Source organism: Charadrius vociferus, unplaced genomic scaffold (genome assembly GCF_000708025.1).
Source record: "Charadrius vociferus isolate BGI_N301 unplaced genomic scaffold, ASM70802v2 scaffold59, whole genome shotgun sequence".
Classification (NCBI taxonomy): Eukaryota; Metazoa; Chordata; class Aves; order Charadriiformes; family Charadriidae; genus Charadrius; species Charadrius vociferus.
In genome coordinates, this window is record NW_009661371.1 from 8,703,363 (window position 1) to 8,721,780 (window position 18,418).

The 18,418-nt window shown below is 55.2% G+C and overlaps 1 protein-coding gene across 1 annotated transcript in view; it reads right to left on the reverse strand.

Annotated features, from left to right (window-relative positions):
• LOC104294208 (dedicator of cytokinesis protein 2-like) overlaps positions 1-18,418 on the reverse strand; it is a 96,444-nt gene that overhangs the window by 54,836 nt on the left and 23,190 nt on the right. The window contains exons 23-27 of the mRNA XM_009893789.1: positions 15,725-15,816; positions 7,956-8,043; positions 7,221-7,327; positions 5,190-5,317; positions 1,939-2,034 (exon numbers count right to left, since the gene is read on the reverse strand). Of these exons, the coding sequence (XP_009892091.1) occupies positions 1,939-2,034; positions 5,190-5,317; positions 7,221-7,327; positions 7,956-8,043; positions 15,725-15,816 (511 nt within the window). The remainder of the gene's footprint in view (positions 1-1,938; positions 2,035-5,189; positions 5,318-7,220; positions 7,328-7,955; positions 8,044-15,724; positions 15,817-18,418) is intronic.

The following is an 18,418-nucleotide window of genomic DNA, read 5'->3' on the forward strand; positions in this document are numbered from 1 at the left end:
CAGCCGCAGCCTCTCCTGTGGGAGCTCATCCCTGCTGCACAGCGCTCACAGGACCTGTGGGACCAGGCTGAGCCATCAAGGCAAGGGCAGGGGATGTCCGAGCCCCTGGGACAGTGAATCTGGGGCACTCCTCCTCCCAAATTCTGCTTCTTGCCCAGCAGCAACAGGGTGGATGGAGGGCTGCCTCCGGCGTGGGCACACACACATCTCCGGTCCCCCCTCCAGACCTTTCTGGCAGCCACAGCTGCTGGAGCAGCCTGAGCTGAGGGTCCTCGAACAGCGGGGTGAAAGCAGGGGCTGCGGCAGCAGTATGGAAATCACGAACGCACTGGGAAAGCTGCCAGACAGCGTTTCTGGAGCCCAGCAGGGCCAGTGCGTGGGAAGGGGAGCAAGTGGAGGGAGTGAGGCGCAGCCAAAGGATCGCTTCCCTTCTCCCACACTGGGTATGGGGCCACACTTCAGCACCCAGCATCCCCCCCTCGCCTCTGTCACAGCCTGGCAGAGCGTGCCCAACAGCTCTTTTTGCTCTTGCTTCCTCTGGCACTGAATCACACAGCCTGGGAACAGAGGCTAAAAGCAAGATGATACCAAATGCAACCCCGTACGCATCTCCTGCCTGAGTCACACGTGAATCATACTCCAACGCCGAGAGCCTGCTGTGCCCGCCCCGCGCAGCCCCAGCGGTGCTGCTTTTGGCAGCGGAGCCAGGGGTGCCTCTGGCAAAGCGGTACTGCCTGGCTACGAGGTCACTTGTACCCGGGTGCGTGCCGGGGACTGCACCCACCATCGGCTCAGCCAGCAAAGCCACCCCAGGACAGTGCTGGGAAACGTCACCATGGGGCTGCACTGGCCAAGCGGGCAGGGGAGGGCAGGTTGAGCCGGGAGCTGAAGGGGAGACCTCACGCCTCCCCCTGTCCCTCAGGGGTATGAGAAAGGGTCACCAGGCAGGGAGCAGCAACACCGGTGCCTCATCATGTCAGTGATGCTCACAGACTAGGGCAGCCTCATCTGCCGGAAAACATGCGCAGGGCCAATGACAATAAAGTGCCATCCTGCCCACCGGCTGTATTGCCTCGGTTTAATTAGGTCTTTATTAACAAGAACAAAGAACAGGGTGGCAAACCTGCAGGCTTATCCCAAGAAGGCTCAAGCAAAGGGCTAAAATTCCACTCCGGATGCCCACACCTCCCCAGGCACGGTATGGCATGGTACTTCCCCACAGCACGGTGCTTCTCCACTGCTGCACAGCCCCACTGCTCGCTCTGGGCTCCCAGAACACGGTCAGACCTAGCTCCTCGCCCACGCTCACAACCCAGAGCAGCTTGTTGGGCCCACTCCTTGCTGCCCAGCCAAGCACACTGGGTTTGCCACCACCTCTACATCAGAGTGCCCGTGAACCCACACCGGCCACAGCTCCGTTTCCCCCTCCTCCGTGATTAGACCATTGCACCCAGTGCGGCTGCTCTGCATGAAGCTGTGGCTGAGGAGCGCTCTGACCTGCCCACCCCCCTCCCATGAAAGGTGAGTGTCCCCACACATTCCTCCCACATGTTTTTTGGCACGTAAAATTGTGATGGTTCACCGAGTCCTGTCGCTTTTTTCTGGAGAATACAGCCCAAACCCCTCATCTGCTTCCAAAATGGGCTTCGTGCATCACAAACACCCTGCCTGCTCCTCCCAACACACCCTCTGCTCCAGACCTGCTTCTGGCATGGCTCCCCCTGCCTTTTTTGGGCTTTCTCATGCATCCTGCTGCATTAAACACCTGCTCATCCAGCCCCAGCCAGCAGGGTACCAGGCTGCAGTGCCAGCTGAGGAGCAGCGTTGGTCACACGGTCCCAGACCCCTAAATCAGCTATGCTTTTTGCATCTCCCTTGTCACCCAAGGCAGCCACTGCCATGCCCGGCGCAGCGCGAGGCGGCGGTGGTGGTACTCACCCGCAAGGTGTTCTCCCGGTCCAGGACAATCACCCTGCGATTGACGGTGTGCAGCAGCCGCTCCAGGATCAGCTGGATGTGCTTCTTCACCTTCACCTGCAAGGCAAGAGGTGTCACGGCCATGCCCGAGCACCTGGCGCTGCCTGCTGTGGTGCCAAGAGGGAGGGCACAGGTGACAGCACCATCACCACAGCCGATGGGAATCGCCCCCACGGCACAGAGCTGGCACGCAGTCCCCAGTCCTCACGGGTACCCGGTGCTGGCAGGTTGGGCTGGGGACACGCCGCCTCCCAGGCCACACGCGATCAGCCCCGTGGTACCGCCGCAATTACTGCGGCTGAGCAAAAAAGCAGGCAAGGAGGCTGCAAAGTGTTTGCAGTTATTCTTGGCAGAGGACTGGAAGCCGGGGCTGAGGGCATGAGTTTCCTCAGCACCCCGTAGTGCCCCGTGCAGCGGGGAGGAAGCAGCTCTGCTCCAGCCATGGGAGAACATGGCTTCTGGATGAGTCCCAACACTTCCGCAGTTCCAGCCATGGGACACTGTGGCCGTTGGATGAGCCCTGCACCTGGGATCCTCAGCCGTGGGTCCAGACAGCTCTGGTCCGTGGTGATGGCCGGGCAGGAGCACACTGCTAGGAGGGACAGACTCATGGCACCTTGGGAGTTGGGAAATCACGAGCTGACTCTAAAGAGTCATGATTTATATGAAATACTGAAATAAAAGACTATTCCACTCCAGCACAGCAAATACGGCTCGTTTAATCACCGTGCGGAGGGCTGGCAGCATCAGGGTGACCAGCTGGAGCTGGAGCGGGGACAAGGCGCTCCAGTGTTAATATGGGGCTCGAGGTCTCTGTACAGCTCGGCCTCGTACGCCCCCCTGGCAAAGCCGACCACCCACCTGGGGATGGCCGCATCCTCAGTAGGCAGACAAAGGTGTGTTTCAGCTCACACGGGGTTGAAACAAGAGCAGGATCCTCACCCATGAGCATCCTGACCATCCTCTCCTTAAAGGTTATTTTAGGTTAAAAAGTTAAGGCCAAACTGAGACATTTCAACCACAATTTCCAAGCTTTCCCTGCCACTGCCTGGGCTTCCCAGTGCCATGGGAATTAAGCAAGCCATGCTCACACAGCCACCTTGCCCACCCCAGGACATGGTGGCACGCATCTAATTCAGCTTCCACAGTGCCGGTCGCTGTGCTGCAGGTGTGACATCTGGACTTCCCAAGGGGTCACAGAAAGGGACCCCAAAGCACAGACCAGTCTAGAAAGGACAGAAATAGAGGATCTATCCTGTGAGGCAGGAGCACAGATCCCTGTGCTTTCCCAAAACATTGCAGGAACAGCCACCAGCAGCCGCTCAGCCTCACTGTGGGTGGATGGGGGCTTGCAGGGAGAGGTGGTGATGGGCTCGCTGGTGGCCCAGGGACATGGCCCAATGCTAGCTGCAGAAAGGCAGGGGATGGAGGACAGCATGCAGACAACACGGGGAAAGGGGGACAACTACTGAGGTATGGACCTGCCTGTCCATCAGGCTGGCACCACAGCGATGTGCCCCAGCATCCCACACCGTGCAGGGTGCCACGTTTCTGTGTTGCGGGAAACAGAGGAGGAGAAGGGTGACCCAGGGAGGGAGCTGCCAGCACAGCTGTGAGGGCTGTGCTTGTGCCCGTGACTTCCACGTGCTAGACCCAAACATCTTCCATGCCAAGGCAGAAGCCTACAAGGACAACCGCAACCGCAGGTCATGCTGCCAGGGCCATCAGCAGTCATGGTTGCTCTCTGTCTTTTGTACGCTGCTTCCAGTGTTACAACCCCACGCTTTATCCTTCCAGTGCTTGGGGAGCAGTGAGTCCAGCGGGGTCTAGCGGGGCCACCAGCATGCTGGCAGGACTGTGACCCAGCGTGGACCAGCCCTGAAGCGCCGGCACACCTCGCACACACCTCACCTGCTGTCCTGGGAACGCCATCAGGCAACCCCACAGCCCCACTGTCCTCCGAGAGCCACAAGACCACACTCACTTGTCACCTGAGCAAGGATCTGGAATGGCCCCAGTCCACCCACCAGAGCACAATGAAGCACCAGGGTCATGGAGGACCAGGGCGAAGGTCTGGGCACAGACTCCCCCCACCCCAGGACTGGACATGGGGCACTGGGTGCTCACAGCAAGCCTAGAACCACACAGACCTCCAGCCTCCCAGCCCTGCAGGGCACCTCCCAGGCCTGACCCCATCACTGCAGCACCCCTGCCAGCAGCCCAGCTCTGCACCTTGCCTCCAGGTGACCGTACAGGGTTTGTCACCACACTGAGATGCAGATAAGCCCTTCCCGAATGCGCAGGGGCACCTGGCTCCTTCCCACCACCTGCCAAGTGCCAAAGCCCACCAGAGAATTACTCACCAGCTCCGCATCCCCACGCTCCTTGTGCCGTCCCTTGCCCGCGCCGTGCTGCGCTCGCAGCTCCTCTGCTCTCTGCAACAAACAGCGCCCAGCGAATGCGGGCTGATGCCCAGCAAGGACAGCCCCGTCCCACCAGAGGCCATCGCAGGACCAGTCATGTTTGGGCAGTCCGGCACCCGCAGCAGGACCATGCCCAGCTGGACGCTCAGCCCCGAGTGCAGCTGGACCGGTGTATTACTGCCATCCCTTGCTTTGGTACCCCACACCAGCCGGCAGGATCCCACAGGCAGCGTAGGGGGAAAGGGGTACGTGGGGGTTCCCCACCACCCCAGGCATGGTCGGCTCGCTGCTGCGGGGTGCTGGGCTGGACTGCCATGCCAGAGGACTCTGGCTCACATTTAGGGCCATCGCTGCTAATTTTGGAGTGCAACGCTGCCCAGGAGCCAGCAAGCAATCACTGACCAGCGGCCTTCTCCCTTGCCCTCACCCTTCTCCTGCGCTCGCAGAGCAGGGACAGTAAGAGGCATGGCCAGCAATGTGCGCCCTTGCCCTCAAGGTCAGTCCTCTCCCTTGGCTTGGAGGCCTTTTCCTCACCTATGGGGACTGACAGGAACTCGCCAGAGACCAGCTGAGGTGGAAATCAAAAGGTTTTTACCCCCAGCTTGGGCAGGTTCCCACTGGGATGGTGGGCGCCAACAGCCCCCTTTGACTTTGGATGGACCACACCTAGTGCTGACCATATCATGGCCACTAGTTTGTGCTTAGCCCTACTCAAACGGGTTTAGTCAGGTCATTTCCAAGGTGTTTACTGGAGAGGGAAAAGGAGGCAGCAGAAAAGATGGGATTTACCTTCTGGGCCTTGTACAGCACCTCCAGGATGTTGCTGAGCAGCTCAATGCAGGCATCTTCCTCCTCCCCCTTCTCGATCAGCTCCTGCAGGATGGGCACCGTCGTCTGCAGCAGCAGCTCTCGGCACTCTGTTGGGGTGGACAGGGAGGCATGGGGCTGGTGGGCACTGGCACCGCCCCAGCACGGGAGAGGACTGGGCAGGAAAGGGACCAATAGGACGGACAGGACCAGCGTGGCTCCTGGACTGGGCTGTGACCCACACGCACGGAGTTGTCAACTTCCTCCTCGAATGGAGCAGGGTTTTTGGAAAAACATTAAACCCTGGTGGGAAGGCTCCAACACAGAGAATTCGTTGAACCCTGTTACACAGCTACGTATCCCCTCTGCTAAAATAGACTAAACTAAACCAGAAAAGACTCATCTGAACCTCTCTTGCTTCAGCTTCCGCCAGCGGAGTTTGCTCTGCTCCTCTGCTTTGTTAAAGGTGCTTGTGATTTAACTAAATAGATGGAGACTTTTTAAACTGGACACCATCTAGATCAACTAGAGTCTCTAGTGCTGAATATATGAGAAGCTTGTGCTCTTCCTATTACATACTACTCCGTTCCTCTGCCCAGGGCTGGCATTTGCGACACCGCCCTGCACTGATGGCACCACGTTGCTGCTTATCACCACAGTGGCACCACTGAAGTGGGGGCAAGGAGAATGAAAGTGGGGGAAAATGTTTCTCTGTTGTTTTCTTGCTGGCACGACTGTCTGCCATTGTGGGGTGCGGAGCAGCGGTGTCATACTGTCTCCCGGCGTTGTGGGGGAGGATGCGGGGAAGGACCCAAGGTAGGATGTGGGGAAGGATGCGGGGAGCACTCGCAGGATCGTGGTGGCTCAGACCAGAGCTGCAGCAGGCAGCAGGAGGTGACCTGCCACCTGCACTCGATGGCCAAGTTAGACACATTCATGCTGCCTGCTCTCGAAGTCTCCACTGGCAGAGACACAAAATGGTTCCTGCTGCTCACAGCTGACCTGCTCCCCTGAGCCTCCCTGCTGTGGCTGAAGCCCGGGACCCCTGCCCCAGGTCCCCATGGCAGCCCACTCCCCTTCTCTTTGAAGATGCCACGTGGATATCTGGAAGCTTGCCACATCTCCCCTGTGCCCTTTCCTGCCCCAAGCCCCTCGGTCATTTCTTCCTCACCCTGTCTTCTAAGCTCTACTTCTCTCACTGCTTTCTTCTGGACTTTCTCCAGTTCAGCCACAAGTTTCTCGTGCCACCCAAAATCGCACCTGGAAGTAAGCCCAGCCGAGGCCTCTCTGACGCCAAGCAGGGTGCAGGACACTCGTGTGTCCAAGGGATGCTCTCCCTGTGAGGGCTGCATCACTGACCCCCTCTGCTCCCCCGGCCCCAAACTCCTCCTTACAGCACTGCTGCTCTCCAGGCTCTGTCCTCTGCTTGCTCAGCAATTGCTTTCACATGATAGTTTTTAACTTAAATATGGTCTATATCTTTCAAAACCTTTTCTCCAACTTGTTGAGATTATTTTAAATCCTGAGTCTTTCCCCCAGTGTGCCTCCAGTTGCTTCTGCCTTGCAGGGCAAAATTTAACAAGTCTACTCGTTTTTTCCATCATCTAGATGACTCCTAAGAATACCAAGCAGCATCGGAGCCAGGGCAAACCTAGGGAATCCTACTCAGTATGTCCTTCCAGTCTGACAGCAAGCCCCCGACAACCCCTCTAAAACCATCCTCACGCTGACTGTACTTCAGCTAAACCGTATTTCCCTCTGCAGCCTGGCCGCCTTTCAGACAGCAGGAGAGGTTCACTCCAACAGCACCAGCTGCACCCCGGTGAGGGGCTCTGCAACGCATGGCTCCAGCACAGGCTCGAGGGAATTGCCTCCTTCTGCAGAGCTGCCCTTGGGCATGGGGGACAAAGGAGGGGTCCCTGCAGCAGGGACTCGTCCCCATCCAATGCCCTGACACTCCTGGAGAGCTCAGCGTGGGCAGTGCCTCCAGGACCACCCGGTGCCCCTTCTCACCATAGGACTGGAAGATCGTGCTGTTGACGATGTCGGTCAGGGACTGTAGCTTCTGCTTCAGCAGGCGCTGGGGCGGCAGGTTCCCGATGAAGTCCCGCAGCAAGGCCCTGCCGTCCAGGCGAGAGGATTTAACGAGTGTTAAATACGGGGCTTGCGAGAACCCCGCTTGCTTTGCAGTCCCAAGCACCTGCAGCCCCTTTCTTTCTGCAGAAGACAAATGCAGCAGCGGAGGGGTTGGATACCGATTGCCCCCCATGTTTCAGTCAGGATGGGGCTACTGGGCTAGGGGGGAGCTGCTCGATGTGGGCAAGGCTGTACGGGGAGGTGCAGGGCAGGACGGTCCCTCCGCACAAAGCCACAAGGCACCCCGTGGCCACCGCAGATGGCCACAGGGAGACACCCGGCGTAAAAGCCCTGCCTGAATTCCCAAAACGGACTCGGCTGGGGCTGAGGGTTTCCAGGCTTAGCCCCTGCCTGAAGCACAGGCTACTGCTAAAATTGAGCAAAACCCTCCCCTGCTTTTGCACTAGGAAGGGGATAAGGATGCAATTCCCAGGAAATCCAGACCCCTCTACCTGCCCTCGCCCTCCACTCGATGGTGTCAGCCTGGTCCCTGCCAGCAGCTCTGGGATGGGGGGTTGCTGTGGGACAGGAGCGGGGGCAGAGATGGCTGCAGCAGGCAGCGAGCACGCCACAGAGCAGGACTGGGGATGATGTGGGCAATGGGGACCCTACCCCAGCGCAGAGGAGTCGAAGATCCCAAACACGTCCTCGAGGATGGAAGGCAGGTACTTCAGTGCTGCTCCCTGCAAAGAGATGAAAGCTGCCTGCACCAGCCCTGCATCACCACATGGGGCAGGACAGATGGACGGACGCCACGCAGGCGATCGCTGGCCCATCCTGCTTCCCCCCAGGCTGTGGGTGCTGAGTCAGCACCATCCTCATTCAGCCCCCCTCTTGTTAAAGCAGTGCCTGCAGCCACCAGCCCATCACCCTTGCCGTCCCCGGGGAAGGGACATCCAGCTGGGAGCAGCTTCCTCTCGCCAAGCCACCAGCATCCAGCAAAGCATCCAGATCATACACCTCTACCATTGTCAATACGAATAACCGTCTACAGCTTTTACTTTGAAACCACATGAACTCCTACAACATGAGTATTGGGTATGTAAGCCCTGGCTTGTGTTGCTTGTAAAACGCTCCAGCCGAGGCTGCTGAAGGAGCAGGGCTGCCCTGCAGCCAGCCCAGCCCTGCACCCCCGCTGGAAGGCTGCAAGGGTAGGGGACACACAGCTATTTGGTTTTTTGGAACAGCAAACACACTGACCACAATTTTTTTCTGCATTAAAATCTACTTGGTTATGTTTATGGATGTGACTGAGTAGCATAAACGACTCGCTGAGTTTTGCTTATCCTGAGCTTTGCCAGGATAGTTGGTTCTTCAGGCTTCCCCGGGCTTCAAACTGTGCTGAAAGCGGCGCTGGGAACCCTCCGGTCTCCGGGTGCCAGAGGTGGTCTCCACATACTTCTGCACTTCAGCATCGGTTTCAGGAGGTTGAATGCCTGCAGGGCCACACGGGGCTGACCCCTACCCAATTCAGCTCCAGGAATGTTTACCCAGTGGTTTCGGCATCAATTCCGTCGCTCCATCTGAGTTACAGTAGGAGTCTGAGAGACTGGTGCCTATTGCAAATTCACCTAGTTTTGAAAAGCGCCTGGACAAGTTCACCTTGGACACATCCCTCTGAGCACAGCGAACATGGAGATTACAGGCACGGGCAAGTCTCTGGAGGAGTTTGCCCTAGGAGCACCCTGCAGCAGGACCAAAACCTTCTGCTTGTCTCGGACCCCTTGCTGGGTGGCTGCTGCCCATGTCAGGGCAGTAACGGGCAGGGCAGACCCTCAGCGCGGGCTGGTGCAGCTCTGTGAAGCTCTCCAGATGTGATTAAAAACTCCATCCCAGAGACCCTGCCAGCTCCAGCAGTGGTGGTCGCCCATCCTACTGCCCAGCGTTGCGTTCCCAGAGAGCTCAGTGAGCTCCAGCACCCTTTGCTGCACTGGGCTCTGCCCTTCCCTGTGGCACTAAGCGATGCTCCAGAAATGTCTTCTCTCTCTGGTTTGCAAAGACTGTGATTGAGTTCTCCACTACCCTCTTCTAGCTGACTGAAATAGTGTTAATCTCCATCAAACACAAAACAGAGTCATTTCTGCAGCTCTCACAAACCCTTCTCCAATACTTAGGTACCTGTTGCAACTGAGGGCAGCAAGGCCGGGTACATCATTCACCAACAGCCTCCTTTGCTTCCTCTCCAGATTTTTCCATTTAACGCCTTTTTATGTATAAATCCAGGGACTGACTTAATTCTTTGCAATGACACCACGCTCAGGGTTGCCTTCAGTCGCTTGCTGATGGCAGCTCACAGCTCTGCTCCGCAGCCCCGTCCTCTGCCCCGGCACCTCTCTGCCCGCAGAGACCGGGCACGGAGCAGAGAATTCCCCGTTTATCCAGCACCACCGCTGCTGCCTGTGCCCTCTGCACCGGCCACGGCCAGATTTGGCAAACTGGCAAGCACACAGAGACATCTGAGCCAAGAGCCGATTCCCCTGGGACACAAAAGAAAGGCCCATCCCACCACGACAGTTCTCCATTTGTAATGACTTTTTTTAGAACAGAGAAGATACATATTAAGGAGATTAAAAGCAGTTATTTTAATAAACTTACACAACGCTAATTTTAAATCAGAATGCTGTATAAAGTCAGACACTTGTTAGTCTCGCCTATTATGTCAGTTATCTTAGTCAGTCATATTCATAACTTCAAAAAAGCAACAGCTAAATTTGATATTTTTTTTTTATTAAACTCCATGCTCAGTAAAGCTGGACTGATTAACATTAATTATACTGCCACCCTTTAACTCTGAATTGATTGCATCCTCTCCATGACTGAGCCGGGATCAATGGTCAGCCTCTTGGGTCTACAGTTAGCAAGGTCATCTGATTCACCTTTTAAAAAATGAGCTAATATAGAATTTTTCCCACTCCTCAGGAATTTTTCCAGTGTTACAAGACTTCTTAAATATCAGCATCTACACCTCAGAAACTATTTCTTCCAGAAACTGGTTCTGGTTTTTATTGCAACTGCTGAGGGAACTGCCTGGCCTTGCAGAACTGAAAACGTCTTTCTTTCACCACCGAGGAGGAGCCCCCTCTTACTGATTTTTCATGGCAAGAGTGCATCAGCCTGGCCCTGATCTGAAAATGGTGTCCAATTTCTCCCCAGCTGCACAATAGCAATGTTTGTTTGAACCAGCTGCCCTGTCCGTGCCGTCACTGGTGATGCTCTCTGTTGGAGCTGGACCGGTGGCCACGGGCAGGCAGATGGCCAGCAGGGAGCCCAGCACAGACCAGGGATGGGGACAGCAGAACCTGCTCTTGGGTCTACAGTTAGCAAGGTCATCTGATTCACCTTTTAAAAAATGAGCTAATATAGAATTTTTCCCACTCCTCAGGAATTTTTCCAGTGTTACAAGACTTCTTAAATATCGGCATCTACGCCTCAGAAACTATTTCTTCCAGAAACTGGTTCTGGTTTTTATTGCAACTGCTGAGGGAACTGCCTGGCCTTGCAGAACTGAAAACGTCTTTCTTTCACCGCCGAGGAGGAGCCCCCTCTTACTGATTTTTCATGGCAAGAGTGCATCAGCCTGGCCCTGATCTGAAAATGGTGTCCAATTTCTCCCCAGCTGCACAATAGCAATGTTTGTTTGAATCAGCTGCCCTGTCCATGCCGTCACTGGTGATGCTCTCTGTTGGAGCTGGACCGGTGGCCACAGGCAGGCAGATGGCCAGCAGGGAGCCCAGCACAGACCAGGGATGGGCGCAGCAGAACCTGGCCAGTCACTGTCTGGGGCAGGACCTGCCTCTGGTGTGTATGGCAGCCACCATCACCTTTGCATGACGCTAGTGGCAGGGTGTCCTGTAGAAACCCACCCATGTGCCAGCAGCCACAGGGGAAGAGTCAGAGCAACCAACTGCGGATGCTCATGAGGACCCCGCACAAAAACGCAACCCCTGATCCAGGCTGTGAAATGCAAATGCAAACCCAAATACTCCAAGGGGCCACAGGTGGTTGGGGACATCTCCTCCGCTCCACATCGTTGAGCTGCAGGTAAGTCTAGACTTAAACCAAGGAAAGATGGAGGGGAGCGGGATGTCCTTGTCAAGGTGTGAACAAGGAGAACCATGCACCCACCACAAGTAGTGATATGCCATTGCTGTGTGCCTGTGTGAGACCAGTTTGGGTCCCCTGAAGCACACCGTGCTGGCAGCAGCGTGATGCTCTGCTCCACCTTGCTCAGCACCCTGACAGCTGGCATGACCCTGGTGTTTGCTTAATTCTGTACCCCAATTCCACCTCAAAACTCAACTTCTTTGGGTGCAGAGGAAACCAGGACTCCAGGAGGGAAGCATTGGAACAAGTGAAGCTCCTCTCAAGGGCCCTCTGGCTATGGCAGGGAGCAGTTGCAGCAAAAGCCCTCATCTCCCGGCTGGAGATGTGCAGGGCAGCTGCACGCTGGGAGCAGGTACCTTCCACCTCCTTCACAGCATGAGCACCCTCCTGGTCACAGCATTTACTGGGGATGCTGGAGGTGTTTGGCTGAAGAGCTGCTCCTGCTCTCTGACTAGGACCATGCCGTGGGTTCATCCCTGGCACCCAGCTTGACACCAGTAAGCAGAGCCAAAAGAGACTCAGCCTCCTCTCCACAGCTCTGAGTAGTCAAAATAGTACAAAACCTCCCAGCCTGAAGTAGTCCAACAGAGGACCAGCTCTCTCCACAAGAGATGGGGCCTTTGCAGGAGTGTTGCAGCTAAGGAGCTATTATCAGCTCTGCCTTGGGCTGATCAGATAATTGCAGCTTTAACGAAAAGAGTAGGCAGAACCGGATGAAGCTGCAAAGCTTACGTCAGCCACTAACAGATCTTTCAGGTATCACCTTCAGCTGCTAGATGGGAGCTGGTGGTCCCAGATGGAGATGCAGGGGGTCTGCAAGTTCTGTAAAGCAGCCACAAAGTCCACTTAGAGAACAAGGAAAATAAAAAGTCCTCTCCTTGGAGTACCTGCTCAAGATGTTCAGGAGACACCATCAGTGCTGGATATAGTAAGACCCAGTGGCTGGGGGTCAGCAGGAACCAGTGCAGGATGCAGCACAAGAACTATGGCCGGGCTGACTGTGGGTCAGGACACCAGGGAAACCACAAGACCTTCCAGACGGGGGAGCAATGGCAGGGCTGGGCAGGGGCACCCGGAGCCGGTCAGCACAAGGCTGGGCACTTGTTCTGAGGCTCAGAGGGAAAGAGGATGGGACCCTGCTGGTTCACAAGCCCGCAGAAGTGCTTCCGAAAGTCAGGGCCTCTGGAGTCAGAAATGTCTTTGTATTTAAATAATCTCGAGTGGATTTTTCTTCCACAGATCAGTATAGCTGTTTGCAAACCTGCGCAAACTTTCAGCATCCGCAGCCTGCTCCGAGGAGCAGATACAGACCATCACAAGGGGCTCAACAGCTTCATCACGCAGTAGATAAACAAGCACTGCCTTTGCCTGTTTCACGAGATGCTCCCCCCTTTCCTGAGTCAGGAGAGACCTTGAGCAACCGTTTCCATCTCCAACCCCCCTCTGCAGATCAGAGACGAATCTGCAGCTCCCTGCTTGTCTCTTTTCCATGATGGAGGGGTCTGGTCTGGCCAGGTAGGTGATTCCACCTGAAAGCTGCTCCATACACCTGGTCACCGTGTGCTGGGGCTTTTCCAGCTCGACTGCCTGCTCTGAAGCACAGGCGCCAGACACAGATGCACCACAGGGACTTACACTGCGCCAAAGGACATTTTCTGTTATCTTCTCGAGTCATTCCTGATAATTCCCAACTTTGAGTGAGCATTGCCTGATCAGTGCCAGGCACGGAGCTAACATTGCCAGAGCACTATACGTCATACTCCCAGGTCTCACCTGCCAGCATCTTGGTCAGCTCAGAAGCCACCCCTGTGCATTTAAAGTTAAGGGATTTCTTGCTTTTAAGACCATTTTCTGATTTTCACTTCCACGCTGAATAATTTCACCTGGACGCTCCCTCCTCCAGTGAAACACTTTGTTGGTGACGTGGGAGAAACCCCGCCACCATAACGCTTGCAGAGCAGCAGAGGTGGTGGTGAGCACCAAGGAGGACAAATGACGGTGAGGAGGAGACCTGGCTGACACCACAGTCAGGGTGAGTTGGCACCGCACACTGCGATGCAGCTGAGTGCGAAGCCACGCTCAGAAATACCAAACATAAGCTGCATCGACAAAATTGACAACTTTAAAGTTGGGAGGCAATGACCAAAAGTGACCTGGGGGAGGTCAACAAAAAACAACCCTTATGCCGCCCCGCTCTGATGGAACGAGCTCCCCTTTCTGCCACCCTCCAAGGGGCCACCACCAAGCCAGAGACCTGGTGACAAGATCTCTGAGTTCAGGTATTCACACCTAAAAGAGATGCAGCAGGGGTAAAGTCTCTCTGAAGGACTGTGTCCTACTACTGGGCAACACCGAAGCCCACTACAGAGCATGGCCCCAGCACCTGGACTTGCTCAACACTCCTGCAGTCCCCAAGGAAGAGCCTGGGGGGCTTCTAAGAGGGACGTTTCCCCTAAAGAGAACAGCACAGATCGGCCAAACAGCTTCGAATTTGCCTGCTCTCTCTAACAAATTCATAGCAACCAGAAAAGCTATTTACAAAGGGAAAGCTCCCGCTCAGCAGTTGGAATCCCACTGAAGAATTTCCAGGAGAAAACGCAGTCAAACTCAGCAAACCAGGCAGCAGCAGCACCCGGCAAATTTCCGAGCCCCATCCCCAGCTCCCCCCAAGATGTTCTGGGCAGAGGGTGGCTCCCACCGAATCCTCACCCTGAACTATCCCGCCCCGAAGCCATAGCAGTGCGATGGCACATGAGGAAATACCATTTTCCAGTCTGCTTTCTAACGATGTCTGTCTGTTGTGCGCACCCACAGTGCCTCCAGCGCACCGCAGGAACCGCAACAGTGCTGCAACTGGAAAATTGTCCTGCTGAGACGGGCAGCCGCTGCTGGCTGTGCGACAGGGACTGACCCGGACTCCCCCAGCACTGTGACAGTAGCCCAGCTGAGGTAGCCTCAACCTCATCTTTTCCAATTAACACCAAGGCTGCAGCCTCAGGGTGCCCTGTCTGTGCCTCATGGCTATTTGCTATTGCCACTGGCTATTCCTGATCTTAGCCACAGGGCAGCTGCAGGGATGCCTTTTCTGGGGATGCAAGGGCAGACTTTCTCCCTTTGCCATGGACAGTGGCCTCTCTGCTCTGGATGCATTTGCAAGAATTATTTTCTGCAGACCTGAACAAGGTGACGAGAGATGCACAAACCACACAGGTGAACATGCAGCAGTCAGTAACACCGCAGCAGGTGGGGTTACCATAGCACAGAGTCTCTAGAGCAACGGTATTGGGATGGAAATCAGAATAATGATCAGTGTTTAGATGAGAGAGGGGATAAGGAGGGACAGCCTTCCTCTTCTCCACAAGGATAGCTGTCGTGTTGGTCTTCAAACCACTTTTTTTTTTTTTTTAAATAGGTTAGTTTATAAGGGATTATTGAAGAACGCCATGAAATAATGTGACATAGGAGCAGGAGCTGCCAGCTGTCCTGCGGCCACTGCACGTGCCAGCCTGCAGATGAGGTCCCTCCCTGCACTTCTGTGGTGTCTTTCTCCAGCTGGGAGAGCGCAGGTGTGGAGTGTGGTCCCATCCTCACCCCTGGCACCGCACCAAGGCCAGACCCACTCAGCCCCAGCACCAACTCCTGCTTTCTCTCGCTAATTGACTTCTCAGAGCACACGTGGCTCCGTTGTGTCCTCCATTCAAGTTAGTTCCCAGCCCCAGCACCATCACACCAGCAGCTGGAGGACCTCGACGCCAGCTGCTGGTAAAGGATGCAGCTGTGCCCGCAGGGACCCACAGCGCAAAGGGCAACGTGTATGCTCCCCCCTGTCTCGCCCATACCAGCCTGGCCCATGGTGCACGGAGCAGGGCCAGGCCAGTTCCGGGATGGGGATGAGCCCCAGGAGCCCTCCTGAGACCCTCTCCTCCAGGCATCAGCACATGCATGGCCGGAAAAGCGTTTGCCCAAGCTGCTGACCCCAACCCACACCGTGGCCCCTGGCACCAGCGCAATGCGGGGTTTTGTGGTCTGAGACCTCAGAGGGCTTTGCACCGGGGACACAAGTGGGTGTCCTCGGGGGGAGCAAGGCACCAGGCAGGATGGCAGGTCGCTTTGAACCCCTGTGCACGAGGAGGTCTGCGTGCAGGATGGCCAGTGTCACCCCTGCACAGGCACAGCCACTGTCACCCTCGCTGGGGCACCGTCCATCCCACCACGCACCGGAGCTGAGCCCCCCTGCAGCACCAGCCCCCGTCATACCTGGGAGAGCAGTGTAGGACCGTCCAGCGGGGACTTCATCAGCTGGTTCAGGGAGAGGAAGAACCGCTGCAGTGATTGCTGGAACTCAGCTGTCTCCTTCCCCTCGTAGAGCCTGCAACAACCAGAGTCACCGCACTGCCACCACATCGTGCGCCTTCCCCCAGGGACCGTGGGTGTCACCTACGATCCCAATTAATTACACTCCTCGGTGACCGTTTTCCATACCTGGGTCTAGCAGCGAGCCATGGAATGGCCACTGCCCTGGCACGGCCACTGCCAAGTCCCAGGCCAGCAACACTTCAGATGCGCAGAATTACCCATATTAAAGACTGCTACCTGCTCCCTTACAGTATTTATATACATTGTTTATACATACTCATATATGTACTTTAAAAAAAAAAAAATAGACTATTTTACATGATTTTGTACACCAAAGTCTTCTCAAAGGAGGTTAGCATCCTCCCACCTGAGCAGGAAACCTCCTGAGCCCCTCAGCCTGAACACGACCTGGGTGACCAGTCGCAGAACAAACCAAACGCCTGGGGAATTTTAGCCGTGAAACCTGCAAAGCTGTGAGAAAGTTTCAAAGCTGCTAATCAAACGCGTAACCGTAAGAATAAAGTCACCGTAACAACTCATTGTGAAAAACAGGTCGTATTGGAGCTAATTCACCCCATCCATTGACACAGCGAGCGAAGCAGTGAGCCCTGCTGGGGAACGATTTGCAGGTGCAGATGGGGGAAATGAGGGATAAAATGCTGATCTCCCCGTGGCCGCAGAGACAGCCGCACCCTCCAGCCCAAGCTGGCCACCGCAGCAAGCAAGATGGGTTTGGTTCTTAATTGTGTTTTGGCGTCTAATTGGGCGTACAGCAGCAGAACAAACAAGATTTGTCATTTTTTGCTTAACAGCTACTTTTATGGAGTCTAGGTTTTGTAAAAACTTTGCTGCTTTGTTTTATATAATTACAGTTGGATGGTTCTCCGCTCAAATTCATCTTTCCTATCTGGTAAACCCGCCCAAGGGAACGTACGAAACATCGAAACATGGCAGGTTTGGCAGCAGTCACAAGCTTGTTGATCTGCCCGAGGCATCTCAGATGAGCTCAGACAAACGCAGGGGCTGAGCGGTGGCTGGTTTACAGCCCTTAAATGACTTCCAAGTCAAAGCAAAGCCTAGACTAACTCAAGAAAGGTCCCTCCCTCTCATCCCCTATGTTAAAAGTTACTAAACAGTGGGAGTTCTCAGCAGGTCCCCCCCTCCCCGCAGCCCCATCCCGCAGCCCTGGAGCCTGGCCCGGCTGCCTTGCCTGCCCCAAAACCCCAGCAGAAAAATTTAAAGAAGTCTGTATGTGTTAAAATAAGGAAAAGGAAATGAAGGTTGGCATACAGCTTCTACTCTCACAGCAACAATAGGACGCAACGAGCACCATTTATTAGAGACCGGTTAGATTTCTCACAGTCCCTCTTTTTACTGTGTCTGCCCATGAACAACTGACATGGATTTCCAAGCTCACCTCCACCGTAAACTCTTGCCTACGAAATTCTGTATTTTTATCTTAAACAGGGCATGCACAAACACCATGCGCTATTTTAACAATTGTAAGACATATTGTCAACACTGATTTCTCAACTTTTAAGTATGTAATGACTCAAACCAGGGCAGTATAAAGCAGTCGGAGCGTGCAGCTCAATTAAACCAAGGTAACGGCTGATTTGCATTGCTGCAGCAGACGTGGGTCAGCCCAGTCCTTAGTTGACCACTGGTTTGGAGGATTTCATCACGAAAACTGGCAGGCAGAGCCTGGTCCTCGAGGCCAATGCCTCTTGGATGTAAAGACACCAGGCACAGTCCAGCCTCGGTTCCTGCAGTTTCGGGCTCCGGCACTCAGCTGAGCCCAAGGCGCAGCACAGAAATCCCTCGAGCACCATCGGCAAAGCGGCAGGAAAAATTATCCATCCACCAGCTCACTAAGCAAATCAGTACGGACTGCGATGGAAACCATGCCAAACGTGATTTACTTTGCCGCATCTGGAGTACTGCATCCAGTTCTGAGCTCCCCAGTTCAAGAAGGACAGGGAACTGCTGGAGAGGGTCCAGCAAAGGGCAACGAAGATGATTAGGGGACTGGAACATCTCTCCTATGGAGAAAGGCTTAGGGACTTGGGACTCTTTAGTCTAGACAAAAGAAGATTGAGGGGGGATCTTATTAATACTTACAAATACTTAACGGGAGGATGCCAGGGGGATGGGAACAGTCTTTTTTCAGTGGCGCCCAGTGATAGGACGAGGGGGAATGGGCATAAACTTGAACATAGGAAGTTCCATCTTAACATGAGAAGGAACTTCTTTACTTTGAGGGTAGTGGAGCACTGGAACAGGCTGCCTAGAGAGGTGGTGGAGTCTCCCACTCTGGAGACATTCAAAACCCGCCTGGACGCTGTCCTGTGCAACCTGCTGTAGGTGACCCTGCTCTGACAGGGGGGTTGGACTAGATGATCTCCAGAGGTCCCTTCCAACCCTAACCATTCTGTGATTCTGTGATACTTGGGAAGGGTCAGCGTGGCCCTCGGGAAGGGTCGCACTGCCTACGGACCCCCAGAGCTCTTCCGCAGGAGTGGCTGGAGCCCAACAGGCAACAGCCTTTGGAGACCCCATGGACCCCAGCAAAGTCCTCACAGGAAGGGGGCTGGTGGGGATGCTCTACAGCCGTG